Here is a 27239-nt window from a genome sequence, read left to right as displayed (position 1 = left end):
GATGGTTTTGGCGCACGCTAGTGAAACGCGAGAAAAGTGGCAAAGAAGTTAGCGTGCAAAAGAAAACGTCGTTTGTTGCAGACGAAGGATCGCGGAGGGCATCGTTAATGACCCGCTGTAAGTGGCGAAGAATTGCACACTCGCACGCTCCGCGTACCCTGATCGAGTGCAGGGCCACTAAAACGCGACTACGCGTCCGCAAGTTTTGTTATCGTTGCAACGAGCGAGGTGACAGAGCTTTAGTGCAAGGTTAGTCGGCAATGAGTGAAGTGCCAATCCTCGGCGCAGCCACTGTTCTTCGGTAGCGGCTACAACAAAAAGGATTTCAGCGTGTGATTACTGACCGTGTGAGTACATGCTCGTCGTGCTCTAGAAAAGCTTCGAAAGCACTCTAACCGAGACAGATTGTCTCATTTTCGGTGACCTGAGTTGTCACCACCTTCGAAACACTGGATTTATAGGAGAAATTACGGAAGAAGATTTCGAAACGTCTAGCCACAGCTACGATTTCAATTTATTTCGCTGTGTCGAATCCTTGAGCTTTCCAAAGGATCCGAGAACTGATTGTATAGGTACAATATGTCGTTGAAATCCGGTAAATGCCTCGTAGAAGGGAAGTGGAAAACTTGTTTAAAACGGTGATAAATTGGACGTGAAAAGCTCCAGACTAATTAGTGTTTGAAATCTCGAAAACTCTCCTCAAAAACTTTACTTTCAATGAACAGCGCGACTCTTTATGTGGTCGCGACTAAGTTGATTTTATTTTGCCATTTTCTTCCTAACGCGCTCGATAAAGGCCTCGAGGCTCGTATCGTTCGTACCGATTTTCGAAAAGCCTTTGTCGAGGGCCATTGAAATTGTTTCAATGTTTACGGAAACGTTTCGTTAACTTTCGATCAGTTGTCGCTCGCGTTTGAAGCGAATAGTGAATGTACAAACCAGAATATAAATATTTGAGGAAATGATATTTGCTAGTGACAAACCATCGCGTAATACCGTCGACTTTCTCTGTTTTAAAACTTGTATAAGAGATGTGCACGCGACCTGTTCCTAATTTTGCGGACGTAGATCCACGAAAATTAAAAGAAAGTCCGGTATCTCGATGATAGTAAATTAGAAAAAAAAAACAGTTGAATTAATCGGTTGATATAAACACTGGCTAACGAAGTTACAACGCGTGGCTTCCTGAGTTCGAATCGATCCAATGTGACTGCCGACAAAACTGACAGAAACCATAGGGAATCTGTCCCGATTATCAACCGACCGAAGTTCCACTTGAATTCACGATCAAATCGGAAGCCATGTCACTGAATATTTCTTCTTCTATCGACGATCGAACGCGACATTCGTTGCGTGAAATTTTGAGAACCGTCTTTAGAAACTTCCTATTTTCAATGCTTTGCACCGTTGGTGAAATTTTCGTTGGAGTAAACTGTATTCTAAATTAAATTTAGAAAACAATTTCAAGTTAAAACTTCAAACGATGTCTCTTGAATACTATATTCCCGATTTTTATTAGTATTTATTTTAAACTAAAAACGTCCGTGGCTGATTATGTAATTCATCGAATTGCAACGATTTTAACGATCCACCGTGATCCTCTAATCCGTCGAAATCAGGTCGACCGGTGCGTCGCGGCGCTCCAAGACCAGGTTTCGAGTAACCGATCGGCGCATTTTGAAAAGCAAGGAAGCCCGCGGAACGAGACAACAAAATAAATTGAGAAGATTAATGGCAATCACCACGTAGGTCGGGTTACACCATTGTTTGACGAACGTCCCTCTCCTGAACTTTGAAACTGGGTTGCATAACGGATTACTGCCGAGGCACCTTCGTGCACAAACTCTTGGCCGGCTCAAAATACAAATTTGTATTTGCGGACGGGCGAGAGAACACGCGAAAGAAAAGCAACGACCCAACTCTTTGCCAAGCAGTAGGTCAACTAATAACCCACTTCTCACGACCATTCTTCCACGACATAAAGAACAACGTAAAAATTAGTCGATTCTAAACAATACTACCTATCAAAAATAGTTTTACTGTTGTGGCTTGGCTATGGAACAACTTATTTGAATTTACATTTATTCATTGATAACAAAACGTTTATTCTTGATTTAAATCTATTATCCGTCGCTAGAATGAAATTTTGCTCAACGCGAAGTTAACCAATTTGAATTTAAATTTAATTTTGTGCTACGAATTGCATCATAATAGATATCGAATAAGTGAAAGAAACGAAATAAGTGTTCGTTGGACATTAAAGCGAGGCGTGTTTAATTAAGCAATGACGCAGCGTTTGTGCAAACTATGAAATCAGGTACCATTCCGCGAAAACCCGGCCATTCGTCGCGTTTAATAAAGTTTTAATCACATCGCTTGTTAGTTACCCGTTACTTTCGCTCTCGCCCACCCCCGTCGCTTCTTTCTGTCCCCTTTTCTCCCGTCGCGTCGAGCAATGTCTCTCGAGTTAATCGTACTGTTATTGATTCGAAAGAATTTCAATTTCCCGACAGCTATGCGAACCGGTCCGCGTGATTCTTGCGAATGCGAGATGCGTTCCTTTGGCGGGAAGCCATCGCGAACCGTGCTCGAATAATACAGGAAACGATACGTGTCCGATTCGATCGACCTTTTTGTAATAATAATATCACTCGACAAACAGGAGACAGAAGTTTAAATAAATAAGAAGATTGAAATTTACGAAACTCTGCTGTTCACGTTGCGTTCTAGTTAAAAGCTTGACCCTCGATTTCTGGTCGACAGACCACTTGACGCGAATCTAAAAGCGTTTAAGTTCGTTTTAAAACCGATCGCTCAATTATCAAACGATTGATTCGTGGCTCGATTCCTCCATACGTCCGCGTACGAACGTTACGTAAAATGGCGTCGATCGCGGAAAGTTACAGGGTAGCAGCGTCGGTTCCACCGATCGTCCGGTTGCCTCCTCATGGAGACGTCTTCCGGTCCGAACGTTTCGCGCCGTGGCACGGTTCCGTTCCCTCGAAACTCCGTATACCGACGAAATTTTCGATAATCAAGGCGTATTGTACGAAAATCCTCGCGTCCGCGGGATTCGTGCTTTATATTCGTCGCGTTATTCCTCCGATTTAACGAGTTTCCACTAGACTCCGTCGGCGTCGAACGTGCGCAACATAAATCACTGTTTCTTTTTTCGCATCCGATTCCTCGTTGCATTTAATTTCTTGCGCCACTTGCTTTGCGTACATCGAATTATCATCGCGCAAAATGACTACGATTCTTAAAAATCACGAACAACTAGAGTGTTCAGCCATAATTCCAAAGCTCGCGAAACTGGAAAAACTTCTTCGCCGATTCAATGACGAGTCGATTAGCGAAGAAACGAACGGCTGAAAAAAGGTCCGATTCGTTCCGCGCTAAGCTCGGTTACCAGAGTGATTAGCGCATTTTTTAAGGTGTTGGATCGCATTCGAATCGGCTGGAAACCGATTCGTCGTGTCATCCGCGCAACATTTACGGCTCGTTACGAATTCAATGGGAAACGAAGCGTGTCGCGACGGTAAAAGTCGGCGATTCCCGCGACTATAAGTCCGCGAGCAGTCACGTAATCGCGTTTCGTTTCTACGTGTTCGTTCTTTCCTTTTTCCGAGCGATTAGTCTCGCAGTCCGAAGCCTAGAATTCGTCCACTCGCTTCAGGGTCAGCGGTGAACCGAGCCGGCTGCGATTAGTCATAATGGCAATTATTTTATTGTGCAACGTTTCCCCGTGCCTCCAATTGAATTCCCTGTTACTGTGAGCCACCGCTCGACACGCCCGCGTCTTTAACGTTAAACACCTTGAATATTAATGCCGACGATGGCCGATATATAGTTCAATTTCGATGATGAAATCGTTCTGGGTGCAGGGTGGGAGGAAAAAACCGTATCGAGGGCGCAGAGCACGAAACGAACACGTTCGATCTTTGTCGATGTGCTCGTTGCTAGGAGTCCAACGCAGAAAGGTAAATGAGTTTATGGTAATCGAGCGGCTCGGGTGTGCCTTATTACGTTGACCCTGGCTGTGGATTAATAGTCCGTCACGGTGACAGTGACGATGACGCTTTTGATCGATGACGCTTTTACCTTACACCCGGCGATACAATGTCGCGATATTTCTTAGACGATCCCCAGCACGGGGCTCCTTAAATTATGGGGGTTGCAACCCCTCGAGAACCTCCGTCAAAATTCTTTATAGGCGCAGAAAATTTAGAAATATATCAAATACGTTCTTTAACATTTTTAAATGTCAGAATATTTTATCTGCGTACGGTAGGTATACTCGTACGTAAATTATTATTATTATGCAGATTAGTTTGCCCGTCGTTAGTGATTCATTAGTGCCTAAAATTGTCGCCACGGTGCATTGCGATGGTTAACACTACGATTCTCTGCAAGAAGAATAAGACCGTGCGAGGCGTAAAGGTCAGACACGATAGTCAGACATCACGCGGCAAAATTACTCGACGCTGTCCACATTCTACTCACTCGTGGTGCACATTCCCCTTAAAGGTCGCATGTATTGCTAGTGTTTTTTATTTTTCATTGAATTTTAAAGAACTGTGCAAAAAGATAAGCAGTGTAAAATTGTCTGATAGCAATAACAGTAATAAGGAAATTTTATCTTTCGGTTAGTTTCACAATCAGAAAGCCTAATGAATCGAAGCTTTTTGTGTATAAATTTGCTCGAAGCTTTTAATTATTCCTCCATTTCGTGTTATCGCTTCCATCATTTATTTTGAGCCTTCGTTCAACGAAAAAAACAAGAACTATAATTTCCAGTTGTTTAATTAGTTTGAACTAACAATTGCGACGTCGCGGAGACGCGGGAAAATTAATCTGTCAGGCGCGTTGGCGCGATCTCGGTTCGCGAAACTAACTTCGTGGTGTTTTGGAAATTGTTTATAACGCGTGAAGCGAAATGTCCGTGGCGGGATCGGCCACGGAATTACGTACTTGTTCACGCTGTTTCCGTAGCGAAAGAAAAACACGCGAAGCCTGCGAATCGAAATCGAAGGCAGGAATTAAGAGGGACTTCTTCAGGCGTGTACAGTGAATCCTAGCCGTGATAAATCTGGGCTACGGTTCGCTCGAAATTGCTTTTCGAGGATCGCTCGCAGCGGATGCAATTAAAGGGGATCACCGTGCGGTCCGTAATAAAATCTTCACCTTTCTCGGACTCTCCTCGACGAAAGAATCGCCCCTCCGCGTCCTCAATCCTTAATCCTACAAAAGATTTACTTAAAACCTCAACGCTCCCACGATGACGACCCCTCGCTAACTCCTTTAACTGTTAGATTTACATTTCATAGTTAATTTCTTCCACTAACACTGGTCAGCAAATATATATTCTTCGACTAAGCAATCAATACTAGTCCCTATTATGGCTGTAATTAAACGAAAGATAAATCATAATATTATTTACTCGTACACGTTTCAAAGAAGATTCGCGAACGAATTGCTCGATTTTTGGTGCAATTGTCAAGCAATAGGTTGGAACTCCCACGATGACGACCCCTCGCTAACTCCTTTAACTGTTAGATTTACATTTCATAGTTAATTTCTTCCACTAACACTGGTCAGCAAATATATATTCTTCGACTAAGCAATCAATACTAGTCCCTATTATGACTGTAATTAAACGAGAGATAAATCATAATATTATTTACTCGTACACGTTTCAAAGAAGATTCGCAAACGAATTGCTCGATTTTCGGTGCAATTGTCAAGCAATAGGTTGGAACTCCCACGATGACGACCCCTCGCTAACTCCTTTAACTGTTAGATTTACATTTCATAGTTAATTTCTTCCACTAACACTGGTCAGCAAATATATATTCTTCGACTAAGCAATCAATACTAGTCCCTATTATGACTGTAATTAAACGAAAGATAAATTATAATATTATTTACTCGTACACGTTTCAAAGAAGATTCGCGAACGAATTGCTCGATTTTTGGTGCAATTATCAAGCAATAGGTTGGAAGAACGAGTTGAACCGTAAATGACTGTGGTCGAAATGAAATTAGCATCAACCGTCGCGGCGTGAGCTGAAAACGCGTCTCTTCGGTGGCGAGTCTATGCATAGAATTGCAAAGCTGCGCTTGGTAGATATGAAAAGTTACGAACATGCCGACATGAAAATTCCCAATTAGCCTACTTCACCTGGCCGCACTGCCTACCGTAATGCCGGGCACTTTGTACTCGCGAATGTCAACCAAAGTGTTGCTCGTAAAAGCATTTCCCGGGAAAGGAAGAAAGAAACGAGACATCCGCTGATACAAGAAATAGCGAATACAAAGTAAAAGATTGTTTATTAATGAGACGATATTAAAGATATTAGAAGCTGGAAGTGTGAAGCGATAAAGAATAGTAGTTTTAGAGAACAGCGACGCTGTATAAAGGCAGGTCTATTGGCTGCACGCGCAAAGGGAAGTAGCTACACGTTGAACGGACACTTTCCACGTATGAAACGTTTGTGTGCTGAACAAACATCGGACCTATCTCGAGCTGCTCCTTCTTCCTCGACCCCGTTTCTGGGAAACCGTCCTTTCATCCCTTGCGGTTGCCATTTTTCGAGGCTGCTCTTGCATGATCGAAAGTAGCTCGGCCAGGGAAGGCACGAATTGGGCCGTCGGTGATCCATTAAGGACAAGGAAAATTTCTCTCCTCGGTAGCTAGCCAAAATGGCGCTATTTCGATCGTTCGAACCGCGCCATTAATAGGAACCTTCGATAGACAAAGCGTGCAAAAAGGAACGAAACGGAGTAATAACGTTAACGAATCGTGAAATGGTTTGTAATTTTTCGGAAATACGAAACCCTTTGTTAGCGACGGTTTATAAACTCTTGGAAAGGTGAGAGCAACAGGTTCCGAATAGGATGTTCCACTGTCCTCTATGCAAACAGTATTTATCGACTCTATTTCTCTGTATTCCCAACCTTCGATTGATGTGGCGAGATATTTTTGGGTCCTTTTTTTTTCTAAACTATACAGGGTGTTCGGCCACCCTTGGGAAAAATTTTAATGGGGGATTCTAGAGGCCAAAATAAGACGGAAATAGAGAATACCAATTTCTTGATGGAGGCTTCGTTAAAAAGTTATTAACTATTAAATTCATAAATTTCTAATCGTTCTGGAAAAATTATTTTCGGTTGCGGGGGTCAATCACAATCATTTTTGGTCATTAGACATACCTTCGAAATCCTACCCACTTTCGAGAAAAAAATTCGAAAATGTGTGAAATTTATCCACGGAAAAAAAATATTTCAAATCGTTCTAAAAAAAATAGTTTTAGTTGCGGGGGTCAATTACAATCATTTTTGGTGAATACACATACCCCCGAAATCTTACCCACTTTCGAGAAAAAAATTCAGTATTGGCGGAACTTTAAACGTTAATAACTTCTTAACGAAGCCACCATCAAGAAATTGGTATTCTTGATTTTCGTCTTATTTTGGCCTCTAGAATCTCCCATTAAAATTTTTCCAAGGGGTGGCCGAACACCCTATATGTAAACATTATAAAAGCAATTGCACCGACCTAAATTTAACGCACTCGGGTTCTGCTACTTCTCAGAACTTTGGTCGACGTGGTACCCATACTAAACACGAAACTGTGTCAGTTTTTTTCATTCGCATCGACAGCCTTGAAAAATCAATAACGCTAGAAGCGTGTGTTTTTTCGCCGTACCACTTTGGTTGACATATTTTTTCGATGACCCAATATTTCTTTATGAAAAATTTCATAGATAGGTACGCAGATATTGAAAAAGCTTTAATCAACGGTGTTTGAGCAGAAAATTCATCAAGAAAAGTTGCTCTTTTTATTCTGTACGTTCAGGAACTTCTAATAGTTTGCAAACCCTGGTTTGAGGAACACTGTTGCATAGGAAGGGAAGAAAACATGTACGAAACACTTTGACACTTAATGAAGAAGATGTTATGCAGAATACATTACAATAACATATGCAAAATCCGTCTGACTATGGTCAATTCATTTTCTTTTCCACTTTTCTGAAAAAGAAAAGTTTTAAATTGGAAAGTTTATAAAAATAAAAATGTCATTTCGTTCGGGTTTCACCGATGGACTCGTCGAGTAAGGTTGACCTAGCAAACCTCCTTTGGATCAGTGTTTCTCAACCTTTTGGCTCGTGGTCTCCTTATAGATTTTGTTTATCTCCGAAAAATAATAATATACTAATTAGTAGTTTGTGGCATCTAATTTTATACGTATGACAACCTACAGAAATATAAAATAACCATAAATAATACTTTAGTTTGTTACTTTAGAGGCCTGTAAACGTTTACCAGCAATTTTTATTCATCGTAACAGTCGTAACATTTACCGTCGGTTCGCTCTCTAAGAAGAGGTTTTAAATTTTTTATTTTCAAGCACCCACCCCGCGACGAGGGTTAACAAACCATGAATACGTTCGCCGAGAATTTCTTAAAGTGTCTTTAATTCAGCGATTCTCACGATGAGAAAAACAAGGAGCATTCTTAACACTGCCTTTTCAGAAGACACCTTTCAAAATTTCCACTCGAAAAGAAGCAAATTCCACGCAAATTCTACCGTGAATTATGCCCCACCCTATATGTCTTTTAAAAGTAAAATTTCAGTTAAACGTTCTTAGCGATAGTATTCTTTACAAATGCCTTTCTATAATGCCCGTTGCGGTAATTGTCATCGTTATTTGACTATCAACAGAGGCCGATCGTTTTTCCGTTGTTCCTGGAAAGAATCGCCGATACTACAAATAGTCGATTTATCCTTTTGCATAATATTAATCGAATCAGCTGAGCGTGTCTAAGCCGTATTTTCCAAGGACACCGTTGGAAAGCGCACCGTAGCGCAGAATAAATTAAATTACGTGCACCGGAAGGAGAAGAAAACGGCGAAAAACTTTCCGCATTTCCAAGGTAGATCGAATCTTCGCGATCGTTCGAAATTTGAAGGCATCACGATTCCGAGAACATAATACAAATTCCTTGGGAACTTTAATATTCGAATTCAAGGAAAATCCTCGTGAGTCCCAGCCTTCTTGAAACGGAAAATTGACATCGCGAGAACACGATCGAGCGGAAAACGCAGTGCACGCAAAAAATCATGTAGTCATTTCGATTCCAAGAATAACCGTTTTCCTACAGGTACTCCCTAGCGAGTAATTAACTTAAAGTAATTAACCGGATAATTAGTACTCGTTCATCTTTCAAATCGCTGGACTAACTCTCGATGATCGTGACGACCATCAACTTAACACTTTGACGCGATGTTTAGTACACGCGTGTAATAATTCTCGTAAATGTTCAATAATTATTAAACGGGAACGGTCGTTGTTCGAACTTACAGTGTAATTAAACGCTAGATTTATGTGATCCGTAAATTGAATGATTATCAGAATCTATATTTAAACTTACAGAGCTCGTAAATGTTATTTATTGGCAATCTGTGTTGAATTTTATCGATATAATGAATATGTATTCTAATTAAAAGAAAACCCGTATGGTAATACAACAATCGCAGGCAAAAAAATGTGAGCAATCAATGCCCGTAAATCTAGCATTAATCTATGTTACAGTCTCGAAGTAGTTGGCCGACGTCGTAGATACGCGCACTATGCAACAATTGCAGGCGTTTTATCGCGTTGGGAATTACATTGTACAACAAAGCGCACGCTTCCACACTTCAATTGTTTCAATTCTTCGCATTTTAATGGTATTACAACAGTACGGCAAACGATTACCGGCAACCAGCCTTTCTAAATCGTTACAGCCAGTGAATCATGTTTTTCGCGCACTGGCCTCTAATAAGTCGATTTATTCAGAATTCCAATTAAAACAATTTTTTAATTACTCGTCGAGGGACCTTTACGGTTTCCCTCGCACGCATTTTTGCCGTCGTCCGATCAGGAATCGTACGTCATTGGTCGAGGAATTCTACGGACAGGAAGTTAGGATCTGTCGTATTGTTGATAACTGGCAACCAGTTATTTGCGATTTTTATTCGCTCGACTTTTAGAGGCTGATCGAAGAAGCACGGTCGTTGCGTTTCGATCGATTAAAAAAAATCTAACAGAACCGGAAATCGAACGGCGTACATTTTTGTCGCCTCGCGGCGATTACGTCCCATCACGTTGAACAAAAACTATCACCGTAACAGATCGAATTGCTTTGTTCATCAACCGATTCCTGGACTGGCATTGAAATTAATCGCCGACGCAGACCAACGTGGCTCGGAACAGTTTCGACCCGTAATTACTCGACTTCGTTCTTGCCCGTTTTACGACTCGCGCCTTTTTTCGCCCCGCGGAATTTCCACAGTGGATTAAAGTTGGGCGGATGGATTTTTCACGCGATGGAAAATAACGCTCCGTTCGAGCAAAGAAATTGAGAAAGAACAATCGGTTCTCGCACTCTCGACCATTTCAAGGTGAATGCACCTAATTCCGCGACTGCACCCTTTGACGTGACGTCTAAATTTAATCCAAATTATTCGCATATTCGAACTTACGATAATTATTTAATTGTTTTTTCTAAACGCGTACTTTATTCCGCGAAATAGAATACGTCAAGCTCTTCACAGTAAACCCGCAATTTCCTGCAACAAGATTCTTCTAAAAATGCTCGACCGTGACATTCTTTTTGCTGGTTCGATCGAGAGACACGGTGACCGTAGTTTCCCCGGAGGAAGAATCAGGATAAAAGATAAAAGAAGCGTCAAAGCGACCGTTTCCGGCGAAGCAATCGATATACAGAAGGCTTCGAACCATTAGGGTAGTTTCCCGATGCCCCACAGGGTGGCAATTTTCAATAATTTCGGAATTTAATTGGTCATTGTGCTCGAGAGGGAAAGATCGAAATATTTGAGACTTTAAAACAACTCGAGGAACATTGCATTAGGAAAAATCCAATTTTTACCAGATCAATCATCAAATTTCACGTAAATTCGGAAATTAAGCGCAAAGCAAAATGGTTTACTTAATTAATTGTTACACGTATGAATTTGAAGGCTTCGTTCTTTTCAGTTCTCTGATTTCCGCAACGTTATTGGCAAGAGTACCGGCTAAACAGTACGTTTTGTCCGGAATTAAATTATCCGAGGCGAGTGATTTAGCAACTTCCGATGCATAAAAACTCCAAGCACGTTCATGATATTAATGTACCTACAAAGGAGCGAAGGAACTGCCTTGAACCGAAGCTCTCTTTATCTCCGAGCATCCAGTGGGTTGATTGGGGGACGATTAAGTAATGTTACATTGCGTTTAATCGTCGAACTTGTTCAAGATCGTCCACGTCGGCGTACTTGAACTTAAGGTAAATTCGTAAAAAGCGAATCAACGAGGCGGTAGGAGTTACGTGGCCTTACGACGGTCGTTTCGTTCATTCATGAAAGTGTCGTCTTCACAGTGCTCTCATTCTTGTGCTTCAGCCTTTCGTAGCTTCTAATTTACAAAACGTTAAAATTGTTAATTTTTGGATTATTAGAACTCGAATGTTTTGGTTAATGAACAGACTATCGATGGTAATTAGAAACTTCGAGGTACTTTTCCGTCTTATTCGCTCAAACCTCCGGATTTATAATGGTCTCTATGTGTATAGAAACCCGCGTAACACTCGCGATTTGCGTCACGAGAGAAGGGTGAATGACGCGCGATGCTGGCGTTTCTCAATCGACGGAGAAAGTAATTGCATTGTACTCGATTCAATGCGATAACTCGGTAACGACAATTTAGTCAACCAGAGAAAAACATTTCGTCGAACGAGAATTCTGCAAACTTTTATTTATCGGAGGAATTGATCAAGGAAAAAGTTGATGCGTACGATGATATAAAAGAAAATATGTGGAAATATGAAATATTGTGAAGACGTTCTGAATGTACTATTGAGAAATTTAGGTTTCCTTTCATATTTCTCGTGAATTGAAAATTTTTCTCTGTCTATTTTTAGATCGTTCGTTGGAACATAAATGTTATGCATATATTATACGATAAAACATTCTCACTATATGTTCGACCAACACACTTGGATAAGGATAATAACAGCGAGGGACTTCCAATGACACTCAAGGCCCGTTTCGAACAGTATTGCAATAATTCAATTCTTTGGCCGATGACATTTCAATCTTCGATCATTCGCGGTATATTTGTAAATATTATGTGATCGATGTGCAACTTATTCATAAATACAAACATTTATAGAGGAAAAAGTCGACAATTTTAAATGCCACTTTTCATGACGTTTTTCGTAGTTTGTGGAGAGTCTAATAGTCTTATTATACGGCTGAGTCAAAAACTAATAATAAGATAGTCACATATACATGACACTAAAAGTATTACAAACGTTAAAACTGTCAAGAATTGTCGTTTATTATGGAATATCATTCAAAGCTCATTTATTTCATTCACATTCAATCTGTCTCTTTTTACAATTATTCGTTCGTTACGTTCGAGCTTCTTAGAACATGTCGACGTCAAAATTTGCTGTCCACGTCAATTGAACTTTCAAGCGGTCGATTTTGTGAGCTTAATTGAACGAATCGCGTCTATTAGGCTAAAGTGTCTTAAAAAATTCCGAGTCCTTCGAATTGAACTACACGATAAATTCAACCTTTGCTCCAAAACAAAATTTCTCACACAATTTAATCCCAATTGTCATAGCGAACTATGAAGCGTTAGTTTGCTGACCCGGTTGGCCAATAAAATTTTCAGATCTCTTAATGAAAATATCCTCTATCTACTAAACTACTGTGTTTATTGCGACATTTCATAGTATAGAGCAGAATGGACATTCGTTAAATATACATTAGCACTGACCATAGATTCATACGCTTCCACCCCGACAAACTTTAAAGAACAAATTAATTAAACAAATATGCCTCGATAGACGATGCTTCTTTAACAGGGGTTAACTAAAGATCTGCAATACAAAAAGATCTCTGTTCGAACGATGGAAACTTTTACGGTTCGAAGGTTCCATACAAGTGTCACATAATTAGTAAAGCGTATTTAATCTCGCTTGTTCGCCGAGTTCGCGACACGACGAGGAACACGCCAGAGCAACCCCATCGGGAAATTTGTCACCCCGAGGAGGGTTTCTGTCTCGATTTCTTTCCTCGTTTGCCGACTCGCGAACAGGTCATCCGGATCGGTACTCCCGCTGTATGCTCCACCGTTCTTCCATCTTCGTTCTCATCCACGAACCGGTTTTAAACTCGTTCCCGTGGCTTCTGGTAATCACTCCAACGACCTTCTCCTGTTATTCGTCGTTGCTCGTCGGCGGATGGCCACTCTATACTGGGAACCACGGGATTCCCCCGAGCATTCGATCCTTCCAAGGTCATTGGCTTCTTTCCTCCGAACAGTGACACGAGTGACAGTGCATGGAAATCGTTTGATCCCGTTGCAATGCGAAATCGGAGCCCTTTGAGATTCGAACGACCAAAAAGTAATGGGACTCTGTTTTCTGCCGAAACCCGGGGTCTGGAACGACCAGAGAGGCAGACTTCACGTAAATACGATCGAAAGAATAACGGTGAACGAGAGGCTCTTCGCATAGGTAAGAAAACGAGACGAATCTATTACAATTCCTACGAACAAAGAACTAATCAACTTAGAACTAATTTTCGAATGCTTTGGGGTGTATCTGAATTTATCGTGCAATATTTAGGGTAGCAAAGTTGATTACCAACCATTTTTAGTACCTCTATAAATTTTTTGGATGCGTCTGCTCGAAGTGTGGTACAGGCAATTTGTGAGATTATACTTGAAATATTATTTGAGATGCCAACTCTTCGTGTCACGCTGTTGCTTTCTACAGAGTTCGTATAAGTACATTTTCTAGATAATTTGAAGCCTGTATCGCACTAAAAATCGTGCAAAGTCCAAGACATTGTCAAAGTCAAGATAAGGAGTACTAGTAAAGTCGATTCTCCGGGCTACTATTGACTCAGCAGTAAAACTATACGAGGTATTAGAACTTAATCGACTTTTTATTGTTACCTCAAAGAATGGTCTCTGTCAACACAGACGATAAACAGTTGACTGCTTGGGGTCTAGACTAGGTTTGAAGAGACATATGAAAATTTTCCTTCAGGAACTGTTTACGTGTCTGGAATAGCAAATATTCTATCATTGACTATTGCATTATACTGCTAGCATCTAAATCAAGCTTTTCAGTCAACAATCTACATTCAGGACGCGAAAGAACATTGATTTACATTATTAATTTCAACGTCGTCGATAAATTCGTAAATTATAATCCCGTACTACACTAGAAGAAAATATTTTATTTGCTCGTACCTTCGATGTATGCGATGCAACGTCTTATCTTTCCCAGAAAATCATGCTAGAGTATTATAAACTATCAGAACAACGATCTGACTTACGTAAGATCATCGAAAAGTTCAATAATGTGAGTGTAACTCGTGAAAAAACACAGACTGAGGAACCGGTGTTTTCTTATAGATAAATACAAACTTGTAGTCACTATATTTAGTACTATAATCTAATTTTTTGCGTGATAGTAAATGTTCGCCCTGTCTTTTGTGTTCGACTGACACTGTGTATTTTTAGACTTACTGCTTAATATTTGAACTGTCATCACGCATTACACTATCATTCGTCTAAATAATGATGCCCAATTAAGTTTTTACGGGACAAAACAAAACTGGAACGTCTCGGATGAAGAGATTTCGCGGCAACTGATAACAGAATATAATCAGATGCCGTGGGTCTACCGAGAAAACGAAATATTCGTCCGGATGAACCACTCAACGATTTATGTAACCCGCGACTAATGTAAACGAGTTATGCAAAGCATAGATTTCCTCGAAAAGATCGTTTCACATCATTTATCGCCTAATGTTTACATCGACAAATAAAGAATACAATTATCCCAATCCACGTACATGTTTTACAAGAAACGATCGAATTATTTCGTCAAAGTCAGTTTTCAAAAATTGAAGAAGAGGAAAAATCTATAATTGTTGACGTTATATGTATTTTCTCTGGTATTTTTTTTTTTTTTTTGTGAAAAAATCTCACTGTCCGATTTAAGCTCGAAGCACCTGTCACCGATGACCATCGTGGCAATCAACGTGTTAACCGCACCACGAAATTTACTACGCCCGTCGAACCGTCACTGATAACAAGGCAATACAGGGATTTTCCATCTGTATGACGTTAATTATAGGAGGCGTATCGGTGTCATGCGTTTCACCTACGCCTGCCTTTTGCAGACGAAAACATTTGCATTTCTGACAGTTGTTTTATCAACGATTCAGTATATAATTATTCAGCCACGGCTACGAATGAAGGCGCGTCGCGAACCGTATTCCTGAAACTCGAATATCGACGAGCATAAATTACTAAAAGTTACTCGACACTTGGAATACAATTTCAAACAAAACATAAATAAAAATGTTTACCGACAACTTTGAGAAAGTTATCTTAACTTTACTGCGTAATAGAGGTAACAGATTCGCGGAAGAATTCGAATCTCGGATATTATTAGACGACAAAGATTATTATCGAGATTGTTAACGCGTTGGCTGCCTAGGTTATAAATATTCCCCAATATTAATTGGAATTTATTTCTTGTGAGTACTCAAAAGAAACGTAAGATCGAAGCATTGGTCACCGGTGACCACCGCGGCAGTAAACGCATTGATCTAACGGAAGGAAAACCGAAGAAAAACGACCGTGGGACAAAAATTACACGACAACGCCGAGCTTGCAACAATGCTAACGAATACAATGAGCAATTAGTATCAAAGACATCTATAGATTTTCCGCGTGGAATCGACGACCCTGAATACTACGATACCGATAATTATCACCGCTGGACCCGGTGATTAAAGAACATTATTATCCGCCGTTAAGAAAGACTACAATGTGTACACTTTCATAATGCGTTAATGAAATCGCGCGTAAACTTTTTTCTACCGAATAATGTCCGACGCGCGCAGAACTTATTAGTCGTGCTAATTAACATTGTCTCTTTCGCGTGACGCTGAAACGGGGAGAAAAAGAAAAACGAGGGAAATGCTGTCTGCCGTGGAATGCACACGTGTATTGAAAAAAATGGAATTAATTGCAACAGGATGCTCTCCTTTTTACGCTCGAATAACGATCGATCAACGAGTTGTGCATTGTTTCTTAACGTAGAAACGGTAACTGCCCAATCGGAAGATTCAGGAACATTAAAATGAAAACAAAAGGTCGTTATCTGTGATTAATTTAATTGCACGATACGTTTGTTCGAAATATAGAGTGTCCCATGCAACTGGGAAAATACCTCTAGAACGGTTAAATTAAAATTAAACGGCATTGAATAATGCACAAACGGAATGCAATTTTATTCATTGATATATATATCGATGTATCCAGAAATGCAACCGCCACAAAATATATATTTCTAAACCTAAACCAGCTCGTTGCATCGTTCGATATCTACTACACTGTGTAGACTGTTGAACAGTAGCATGTATCGAACGTCGAAAGAAAATTATTGTTTGTATTCTGGCGTGTCAAAAATAGCCGCGAAAACTTCCAAACAACGTTTTTCCGTCGTTTGTTCGGATTGATTAATGCCCTGTCTAATCTGGACGAGTTCTTCGAGCGCCAATTTCTTGCGAGACTCGACGCGAAGAATCGCAATCGTTTGTCATTTTTATTGTCTAGCCTTAAAAGCGAGATACATATTTCGAAAATCAGGTACAACTTTAGATTTATGGCGATGAGTTATTTTCCATGATCAAGTTATCTCCTCCATCAAACAACTCGACTTCCGGTTCAAACCGCTCACCAGAGAACCCCCACCATCGGACTTCTGTGTATCGCGTTTAATTAATATGCTTGTAATGCTTGTAAATATCGACAAATCGTTGCGAAACATTGCGGGTGGAAAGTATAATGTTTCCAGCTCGGATTGAAAATTAAGCAAAGATGTAACCGAGTAAATCGTATTCAACGACGTAAACTGCATGGCTTTATGCTCCGACTCACGATCATGCACAAATTTATGACGTGTCTCTATTCCTATCTGTTAAAAAATATTAGCTTTAGATTTATTTTATATTAGTCTCCGAAGCGTATCATCGCTATAGATTCAAACTAAAGCCGCGGTGGATATTTTTAACTGTTCTACTACTATTCTAAATATTCCAATTGTCCAAATAATCAGAAACTTGTAACAATACGCACGAACATGTTCGATAGCAACGGAGAGTCGGGAACTTATCGCGCGTTCGGGTGAATTGTCAATAGGGAGACTTTGCTGTCAATCACGTGAATTTCGTGATTTCACGTTATGTTTCATTACGTATCAGATTCCGGCATAAACAAAGCAATTCCATACCGTATATTTATCTCATGATTCTCTTTTCTTCAAGGGTAACAGGTTTCTGTAGCGCGTATCTCTGTTGGCGGAGTTTCCGAGTTTCCGTATCCGGAGTTTCGCGAATAAACTCCATTACACGTTCCGAATATACTGGGAGCGATCGGTGGGGTTACTTTGTTTGGAATATTGGAATGACATCGGTGTTAATCACTGGTAATTCAGGGAACTTTGTTAGCCTCGTTTCACGAGAACTCGAGAAAATCAATTCTTTTGATCAGTTATCGCGCGAAACTTCAAAGTCATTATTATTTATCATTATTTGCTGATTCGTCCCACATCCGAGGTTCGTGTTACGGTCAATGTTATCAGTAAACCGCGGATGTTTATGCACTTGAAATATGTTGAAACATGCAAATATGCGAAATATAAAAATATTGCATGCGAACGTATGCAAAAATATGTGAGATATAGAATACGCGTATTGAAGACACGTAATAATAATGGGAATTTTACCTTTTACCGATCGCGATTATAATTTAAATTACGAGCTGATCTTTACGATACAGGATGTCCCAGGTTTTAATGACCAAAAAGTCTACGGATAAATGATGCAGGAGGACGTACGATCTAGACTCGCTGATACGAAGTATGACGAATGTCTCGGACCGCAAAGTGTTAATTAAGAAACTGGTCGATCGTCGACACGCGACAAAAAATGGCAGCGTCACGAGGAAAATCCATCGAGGCACGCGTATCGTGAAATCACCCGTCGTAAATGTTCTCCAGTGACGTCACGGACGATCCACAGGGGCCCAAAGGAGTCGCGTCCAATGGTCGATCGGCGCCGCTGGTGGGGTTCCGCTTTCGTCTGCACGCGCTATAAAGCCTCGCTAATTGTCCGCACCGCGAACAGTCCGTGCGTACCCCCTTTTAAACGATGATGTAGCGAGCCGTCCGAAAAGTCCAGAGATCTCGTGCACTCGTCGGCCAAGATCACTGTCACGATCGAGATCGAGCACGTGTCCCGGTTCCAGGGTCTACGGTTGATCGTTGCGATTCGCGTGTTCGTCGTTTCGCCGAGAAACGGATCTCTCGAAAGAGAAGAAGAGCGCCAGAGAACGAAGTTTCTGCCTTTTTCGAGTCGTCTTCCCTTTCCGGTCGGTCGTTGCCAATCGATAGATCTTCTCGGATAATTTCCAACAAGTTGTGCTCGATACGATTAATTAGACAGGTAAACGCTGTTTTGGATGTACATCGTGTTTCGTTCACCTTTCGATTTCCGGTATCGTCGATCGCTATCACGAAGATTCTTTCGGTAGATCCATGGTCCTGTGTATGCCAGGGTCAACAACGAGCCGCGAAGTGGCCGTGAATCGTAAGGATCTAGATCGTTGGTACGAGAAAACGTGCAGGTGAAAGAAAGTGAATCCGGGCGAAAATCGGTGCTCCACTTTTCATCGCGACGTTTATTGCGCGCCGTTTATACGCTCCGCGAAGTTTTGTCGGCCGTCACCTATCGCCATGTGCATCGATGAATCTCAATGATGATCGCTTTCCCGGATCGAGAAGGCGAGAAGGCGAGAAAACGCAGACGTGGAAAATCGTATGCAAAATCATGTATCTGTGCTATGATCGTTCCATTAATAATTAGCACTACGGGATAAAATTGTTCAAGGTGTGAAGTTTTGTGTAACCAGTTGCTGAAGATAGCCGGTTCGCCACTGTAAACACTATCGAAAAAACGGTTCAATGTTACTTAAAAAATCAAGTTACTTAAAAAAAGTGATGCAATTTATGGTGAACAGTATTATAGTACTTCCTCATAAATACATATATTTGCAAGATTTATGCACAATGGATTTGGCAAACTGTTGATCCATGTTACGAAAATTGTTTCCTTCCATAAAAATGTGTTTCACATTCGATATGTGTTCTATTAGACATTTTTCAAGGAACCACGATGTTTAATCGTACAATTTCATACGAATATGTTTCTTCTATAATTAAATGCACCGATCAAATTCGCGGATATATTGCCATTCACGACGCTACGTCTACTGGTTGCACTGCATCATCGTAGAATGCGCAACACGCTTTATGCAAATTTCACCGAGCCCGTAGAAAATGGGAGTTATGTCATGGTTTCCTCGTTTCCTGTACTCCTGTCATTATTTCTATTTTTTTCTCTATCTATATCTCATAGCGAAAGAAGTATAAGAAGCTGTAATAAATACTAATCCCTATTTATGAAACATTTATGAGTTTGCCTAGTACAACGCGTGCCGATGGTCGAGCTAGAAAAACCTTGCCTCGAGTTTCTTCGAGAATAGTGAATCATAGCCGCGATGAAAATTTTTTGGAACAGAACCGTTAATCGAGTTTCTATTTGTCGATAACGAGTTTTCGAAAATGTTCGTTTGTCTCTGATTTTATTTACTTTCAGCTGTGACGCGCGCGTGTTTGCATTTAATATCGAAGTTATTTGCAAAATGGGAACACCGACCATGCAAACATTCGTTGCACGGTGTAAATAATATTGTGTCGCGCCCTGGTCTAAAAACGAGCGTGCAACAGGGATTTCTCTTTCAAAACAAAGACTTTGCGGAGAATAACGGCGACAAAAAACACGGGTGCTTGATTAGCGTCGAATTAGAAACTCATTCGTCGAAAGAAGCAAAGTTCTTTCGTTTCCTCCAGTTCTCTCGCAGACGACATTATCAATATTCCTAACGACGCTTACAAACTTCTATTTTATTTCATGCAAATGTCCGTTTTATGACATTCATGCTCAAACATAAATTACTTCTTCTATCAGAGGAATTTATTCAATAGACGCAAATGTTTAATTATCTCAGAGTTATGTATTCGCATACTAATGTTTTTGAGTAGATTAAATCGAATATTTCTGCGGTATACCGTTTCGTGCTGTATTAATTTCCATACAACGTATGAGTATTATATATATCTTATATGAATTTTATTAGGCTAGAGAATGGCGATAAACTTAACTATTTTTTTCAATCTTCAAGATTTTAAAGTACACAACGAGTTCGAGTTTTCTTTACAATCGATTACTGTCCGTAAACTAACGAGCAACATTCTATTCGCCTAATTACCATTTCCCTCCAGCGAATACTGTTATTCCAATGACAATTTATTTTTTTCGAATCAATATGTCGATCGAGTTGCAAGACGATTCGTTTCCTCGAGTTCTATAGTTGCAACGTCAGCGTGTAACTGTTTCGCGCGATCCTCGAGCGACCTTTTACCAACACATTAATTTGGCTCTTGACACTAAACGTCAGTGTAATTATCGAAACCATTCTCCTTCCTACTCCGCGACCAGTCGACAGAATTAATCTACTTGTCTTCGAGTCCTTCTGTTTTAAGCTCCCAAACTAATTCCCAACCCGAGAGAACGATTAACGTTCGATAAAAAAATGATCAAGGATCGTTTTTTCATGCTCGAGGCTCACCCTGAACCCAATACCGGCATACATGCGTTGTAACTCGAGTTAAGTAATCGGCGATCGCTAATTTGCAGAGATCGAAACAATGACAGTCATGGTGGAGTCCGTGAAAGTGGAAGAAGGCGAGCGTCCTAAGATCATGGCCTTCGACGACATCCTGCCGTACGTCGGCGAGGCCAGTCGCTACCAATGGTTCCTTTTCTTCTTGCTTCTGCCCTTCACCTTCGTCTACGCGTTCCTCTACTTCACGCAATTCTTCATCACGTTGGTACCGAACGAGCATTGGTGCAACGTGCCGGACCTCAATGATTGGAATCTCACCGACCACGAAAAGTAAGTTTGATCGTTACGTCTCTATAGATCAGTCCACCTAAATATTTAACCCTTCGCAATCCAAAAATTCATTTTTATACCACTTCTATCCTTTTCTTCAACTAACCATATCGTCAAAATTATTTTCTAGACACAGAAAGAATATTTTTGTATTGTAAAAGCGCGGCGAAACCTTGGATTCAAGCATTAATGGCTGCTTTAAAAATAGTTTAAGATGTTTACATAGGCAACAGTCTAGGAACACGACAAATGACTTTGTCCCAACGCGTGGTATCTTATCTTGTGGCCTGTTTTCATTGTTTGTCGGTAAAATACATTCGAACCATATTTTTAATCGTAGGCAAACTGTCCCCGAACAGTTTACGTAACAAGTATCGTACCCCATCAATTAGAGGGTTAATATTCAGCAAGATAAATCGCGCGAGTTTTAACGAATTGATGTACAGTGACAACCGATAACAATGACAAACGATCGGTAAATCGTCGAACAAGGACGACGACGCGGATATTTGTTAAGATGCGCGTGCACGGATCAACCAACATTACACTATCAATAGCACGGATCAAGAGATTACACTGTTTTAAGCAGATAAGCTTCTTGCAAACTTTCCATTTGCACGGAGATTTTTGTTTCCAATAGATAACGAATTCCGGCGAGACGATTCACAACAATTTCAAACAGTCTGCTGTACAGGGGATCCTTGCGTTTCCTTATTGCGTATTGTCTGTTAATTTTTATTCGTTAAGTGTCCAGCGATTTATGGACGGCAGTTACTTAATTTATCATTTGTCACAGTATTTACTTCCAACAAATCTTTTCCTGCAAACGTTTTCCTACAAACCTGGAAAATCGTCTCGTGTTTTCCTCTGAATCACGACTATGCGATCCGTAGTTCCCCAGTATTCGACACTTTGGTGGAAACCAATTCGGTTGAAAACTTACGGTAGATCTTAACTGTAGTTTGTTCGTCTGAAACTCTCCTTGCACGATTTCATTTACTTTTTAAGAGAACCGTAAAATTCTGTTCTTTTTTCTAGGATCGCGTTATCGATACCTCCAGCATCGAGAGAAGAGTTAAAGGTGGAAGGTGCCACCGCGTTTTCGCGATGCAACATGTACGACGTAAACTACAAAGAAATATTGAAGAACGGTACTAGAATAGCAGATCACTCGTGGCCCATTAAATCGTGTCAACATGGTTGGACTTTCAATCACACAATGATACCGTACAAATCCATAGCGGTCGAGGTGAGCGAACGTAATGCATTTATCGCGCAAGTCTTGGTAACAATTTTTCAAAATTCTCTCCATTTTGTGCCGAGCAATAAGTCTTGTAAAATTCACTTCTCAATTTTGTCAGTATCCTTTTCAATATTTCTACATTTCGTTCGTACGATTTAATTTTCTATTCTTTATTTACTCTGCGACTTCTATGTTTTCCTTTTCGCGCTGAAGTTTCCTGCGAAATTGTGAGTTTTCACGTACGAATAGGTTTGCCACGACGGTCTTTAAATTTAAGATTAAGTATCGGTTCACGTTTTACAGCGCGTTATCTCCTTTTTCGCATCGAATTAGTGGAAGTAAGCTGCTCGTAGATACAGTGGGTGAACAAAATATTGACACACACATTTTTTTCTAAATATCTTGACGAATTGAAGTATAATTTATTAATACCAAATATACGTTCTAGTATATTTTTAAATATAATAAATGAACTCGCTGTACTTTGCATTAATATTACTTAATATTACTTCGATATTTAGAGAAAAGCGAGAGTGCCTATTTTTTTTGCCTACTGCGTACGGTTCGCCTGGAAACCGATAACGCGGTCAATTGTTCTTCCAGCTGGAATGGGTTTGTGATCAAGCTTTCCTAGGTTCAGCTGCCCAATCGGCCTTCTTCGTGGGTAGCATCCTCGGCGGTTTGATATTCGGTTACATAGCTGACCATTATGGCAGGATTCCAGCATTGGTCGCCTGCAACTCGGTGGGATTCGTGGCTTCCGTGGCAACGGCGTTCTGCAACAGTTTCTGGAGTTTCTGTCTGGCGAGAATGGTTGTTGGCACGTCGTTCGATAACTGCTTTAACGTTCTTTTCATTATTGGTATGTTTCGCATAAATTACCCAAGCTATCTCGAAATTGTTATGCTCTAACTACCGACTAATTGCAATTAGTGATTTAGAAAATACACGGCTTTCCGCTGTTTCCCGTAATCGCACGGGTAATTGATAGTTTAAATTGCAGTCGGGAAGGTTACGTTAATTTGCCACGTTACCGCAGAGACGACGTAATAAATAAATTGAAAAACTCGTATATTTATTATATTTATGGACGTTCTAATCGCAACTATCTTTTACGTTGAATGTCGTTGCAGTGATCGAGTACGTAGGCCCGAAATACCGTACGCTGGTAGCAAACATGTCCTTCGGGCTTTATTTCGCGGGAGCTGCGAGTCTTCTGCCGTGGATCGCTTATTGGATCGCCAATTGGCGGATCTTGAGCATAGTCACCGCTTGTCCTATGGTGGTCGCTTTCGTCGGACCGTGGATCGTCCCTGAAAGCGCACGGTAAGCTAATCTTTTTCACTTTTTTCTTCTCGAGGTCCCCGGAATCTTGATACATTCGCTTTCTACTTTCCAGTTGGTACATCACCAGCGGCAAGATCGACAAGGCGATCGACATGTTGAAGAAGTTCGCGAAAGTAAATGGTAAAGAGGTGAAGAAGGAAGTATTCGACGAGTTCGAGAAAAGTTGCAAATCGATGATCGAGAAAGATCAATCGCACAATCAGTACACCGTTCTGCATCTCTTCAAGTTACCACGACTCGCTCGCATCACGATCATGCTTATTATTTACTGGTGAGTCGGTTCGTCTCTTGAATTTACAAATTCCTTAAAAGTGAAATTCTTTTCTGCAACTAGTAGCCGTTCCTTTAAAATTGATTTTATAGACAGTCGGAGTCTGTTGTCTTCTAGATCCAGCGATCCTTGCTCGTCGACTTTTATGAGTAACAGGTTACGAACCTTGAAAATAGGAAAATGAAAAGAGTTCGAAAGTTGGCGATTGATCGACCAATTCGTTTGGCTGGTTTCCAGGCTTCTGATGGTGTGGGTGTTTGACGGCCACGTCTGGAACATGAAACTTCTGGACCCCGACGTATTCACATCCTTTTCTTTGGCCTCTCTCACCGAACTTCCCGCCGCCATTCTCCTGGCCCTCTTTCTGGACAGATGGGGCAGACGATGGATGGGTTTCGCGTCGATGTTCCTTTGTGGAATCTTTTCGTTTGTCGCTGTGGCCACGCCACCTGGTAAGTTCTTTCTCGGTGACGAATAGCTCTGCCCACAATTTATTCGACGAAATATAAAAAACAACGTCAAAGTCCGAAGACTCCCGGTCCATTTCGATCCGAATCTAAATTTTATTATTTCGTTGTTAAATACCGACGTGCAAGACCAATTGCACCGAGGCTGTACCGAGAACAGACGGCATGCATCGAGCACGGAATGCAACGCAACTCGCGGCATTTACATATTTCTCAACTTGTTCAAGGTGCGCCAACGGTCGCTATGGCGATCATAGCGCGTCTCGGAGTCAATATCGCCGCGAATATCGGCTTCCAATACGCGGCGGAAATGCTACCGACCGTGGTGCGAGCCCAAGGTGTGTCCTTGATCCACATTATTGGTTACCTCGCTCACATCATGGGTCCCTACATCATTTATCTGGTAAGTAAAACAAACGGAAACTCTGATAGCTATCGGAGAATCGGATAATTAGTTTGTTTCCCAGTTAAAATCGAGGAAGTGTTCTGGTCTAGGTCAATTTTTAATCAAAAAACATACTCGTTATTATTTTATGCCAAAAATTGATTTCTTTAATCTTCTTTGACCAGAACACTCTCGTAAACCATTCAGATAGAAAATAACTTAATTTTGTTTCCTGTTTAGGCCGATATCGACGCGGCCCTGCCCCTCGTCGCCCTCGGTTTACTGTCCTTCGTGCACGCCTTCTTGACCCTTGGTTTGCCAGAAACTTTGAACCAAGACTTGCCAGAGACTCTTCAGGAGGGCAACGATTTTGGCAAGGACCAAAGCTTTTGGTGGATACCCTGCGTGGCCTCGTAAGTAACACTTTATTTGTTCTTCTACTTTTCAGATAAATTATAAACCCATCGATTGTCATTTTACGACATTAAATTGTTAACGCTATCCACGAAATGATTTGGTCAATATTTGGTGAAACTTTCAGGAGCCAGAAGCTGAAGAAATCTCTCAGGAAAAAGAAAGGTCTCTCGAACCCTGCGTTCGAGGGCAGTGTTCAAAAGATCGACTGCACTAGATTATAGCGATTGTTCAACAGTGACGAGTACCGGCCGGTAAAACTTGCCAAATCTTTTTGTAAATATAGTCAGTAAACTGCGAGTGTGATGTTAGGTGTTAAGGTATATCACGAACGTTGTATTTTAAAAAAATTTTACCCAGCGATGGAATTTCGTTGGAAGTACCTGTCGATTAAATAGATATCGAATACGGTATAAATTCTTGTCTTCTTTACTCGAGGACATGTTACAGTATTTTTATATTCGTTTGTTGGACCGAAAGGAAGCAACGGCTGTCGAACGCTATTCGACGCCGAAACATCCGAACGTCAGAATTCTATTATTCGTTAATCGAAAGTTGACTTATTTATAAAGATACTGTTATCGCGTGTCGCCAAGAATCGTTACGAAACTCAAGCTGTACCGTTCGTCTTTAAGTAGTCCGCAATTAGTCGAACCAGTACGTAAGTAGATCACTTCCTCCCATCACCGTTCCGTCAACTTGTCTCGTTCATTGCGGATTTCCTAAACGCTACTTCGCGTAGACATAGTGATTCATAAATTACGCGAACTGTTAGCGTATCGAGGAAAGCAGCAAACCCTTCGATTCGCGTCTGCGAAGAAGCACGATTTATTTTTCGTTATCAGCTACTTTCGTCCCTTCGATTCTGTTCATCCTGAATGCTCAATTTGCGTCGCGTCACGGTCCAGCGATAGTACTAGGACCGCTTAGGATCGTATTAGAGTCATCCGCGTACTTACGAGACTTATCCCCGCTTTCAGCCCCCCGATTGAAAGTCGTGCACAGCGAAACTAAGATTTTTCGTTCGTCGATCTGATTCTCCGTTACTTCGGGTCGGGGATTTTCGCAAGTACGTCTCACGATAGATTTGAAAACTGTACATAACCGTTCGAACCGTTCAAGCGTCTCTCAAATACACTGCGGAATATAACTATAACGCCACTGTAATTTTCGATAGTTTCAAAGTAAAGGAAAGTGATTAGAATCTTTCTAAAAATGGCACCGAAGCATTGTTGGAATTCGACCGATTGAAACGAGCCTAAACACGGCATAAATCAGACTACTTTCAATTAACTCAATATATACAGGGTGTTCGGCCACCCTTGGCCGAAGTTTCACCAGTACTGAATTTTTTTCGCGAAAATGCGCAGGATTTCGGGGGTATGTGTATTCACCAAAAATAATTGTAATTAACCCCCACAACCGAAAATAATTTTTCCAGAACGATTTGAAATTTTTGAATTTAATTGTTAATAACTTCTTAACGAAGCCTCAGTCAAGAAATTTATATTCTTGATTTTCGTCTTATTTTGACCTCTAGAATCTCCCATTAAAATTTTTCCCAGAGGTGGCCGAACACCCTGTATATAATATTAATATGAATATTCATAATTAAAACGTTACACCAATTATCGCCAAATTAGATTTACATTTCCAATATGCTTCGTCCAGAAATCTTTAAAATATCAACTATAGTTCCGGAGTGTATTTCTGAGTGAAAATGTCCGTTCAACGCCTCGTAATTTATGTAATTGTAATTCTAAGGTTCCCAATTGCAAAATGGAGCCAAACTAGAGGCGCGCTAGGAAATGTACAATCGTCGACGAGTACCAATATGTATATTTAAGTTTAGATGCGTTTAGCGGTTTAGATCGATCGTTCAGTGAACATTGATACTTGAAAATAAAAACCAGAAGTATTTCTACATCGAAGTTTGTACGTTTCTTTATTCCCA

The 27239-nt window shown here is 40.7% G+C and overlaps 1 protein-coding gene across 2 annotated transcripts; it reads left to right on the top strand.

The window, feature by feature from the left end:
* The first annotated feature begins 208 nt into the window (after positions 1-208).
* LOC143345941 (organic cation transporter protein-like) lies at positions 209-27209 on the top strand. Of its 2 annotated transcripts, none has more exons than XM_076773586.1 (10): positions 209-347; positions 20900-21158; positions 22197-22407; positions 23005-23263; positions 23535-23727; positions 23801-24019; positions 24257-24471; positions 24714-24889; positions 25112-25284; positions 25413-27209. In XM_076773586.1, exons 2-10 carry the CDS (start codon positions 20911-20913, stop codon positions 25507-25509), a joined length of 1791 nt encoding a protein of 596 aa, XP_076629701.1. In that variant the 5' UTR covers positions 209-347; positions 20900-20910; the 3' UTR covers positions 25510-27209. The 2 variants fall into 2 exon arrangements, with proteins under 2 accessions (XP_076629701.1, XP_076629699.1); XM_076773584.1 differs by lacking the exon at positions 209-347 and adding an exon at positions 18255-18586.
* The last annotated feature ends 30 nt before the right edge of the window (positions 27210-27239 follow it).

Source organism: Colletes latitarsis, chromosome 9, assembly GCF_051014445.1.
Source record: "Colletes latitarsis isolate SP2378_abdomen chromosome 9, iyColLati1, whole genome shotgun sequence".
Taxonomy (NCBI): domain Eukaryota; kingdom Metazoa; phylum Arthropoda; class Insecta; order Hymenoptera; family Colletidae; genus Colletes; species Colletes latitarsis.
This window is presented reverse-complemented; position numbering and strand designations above follow the sequence as displayed.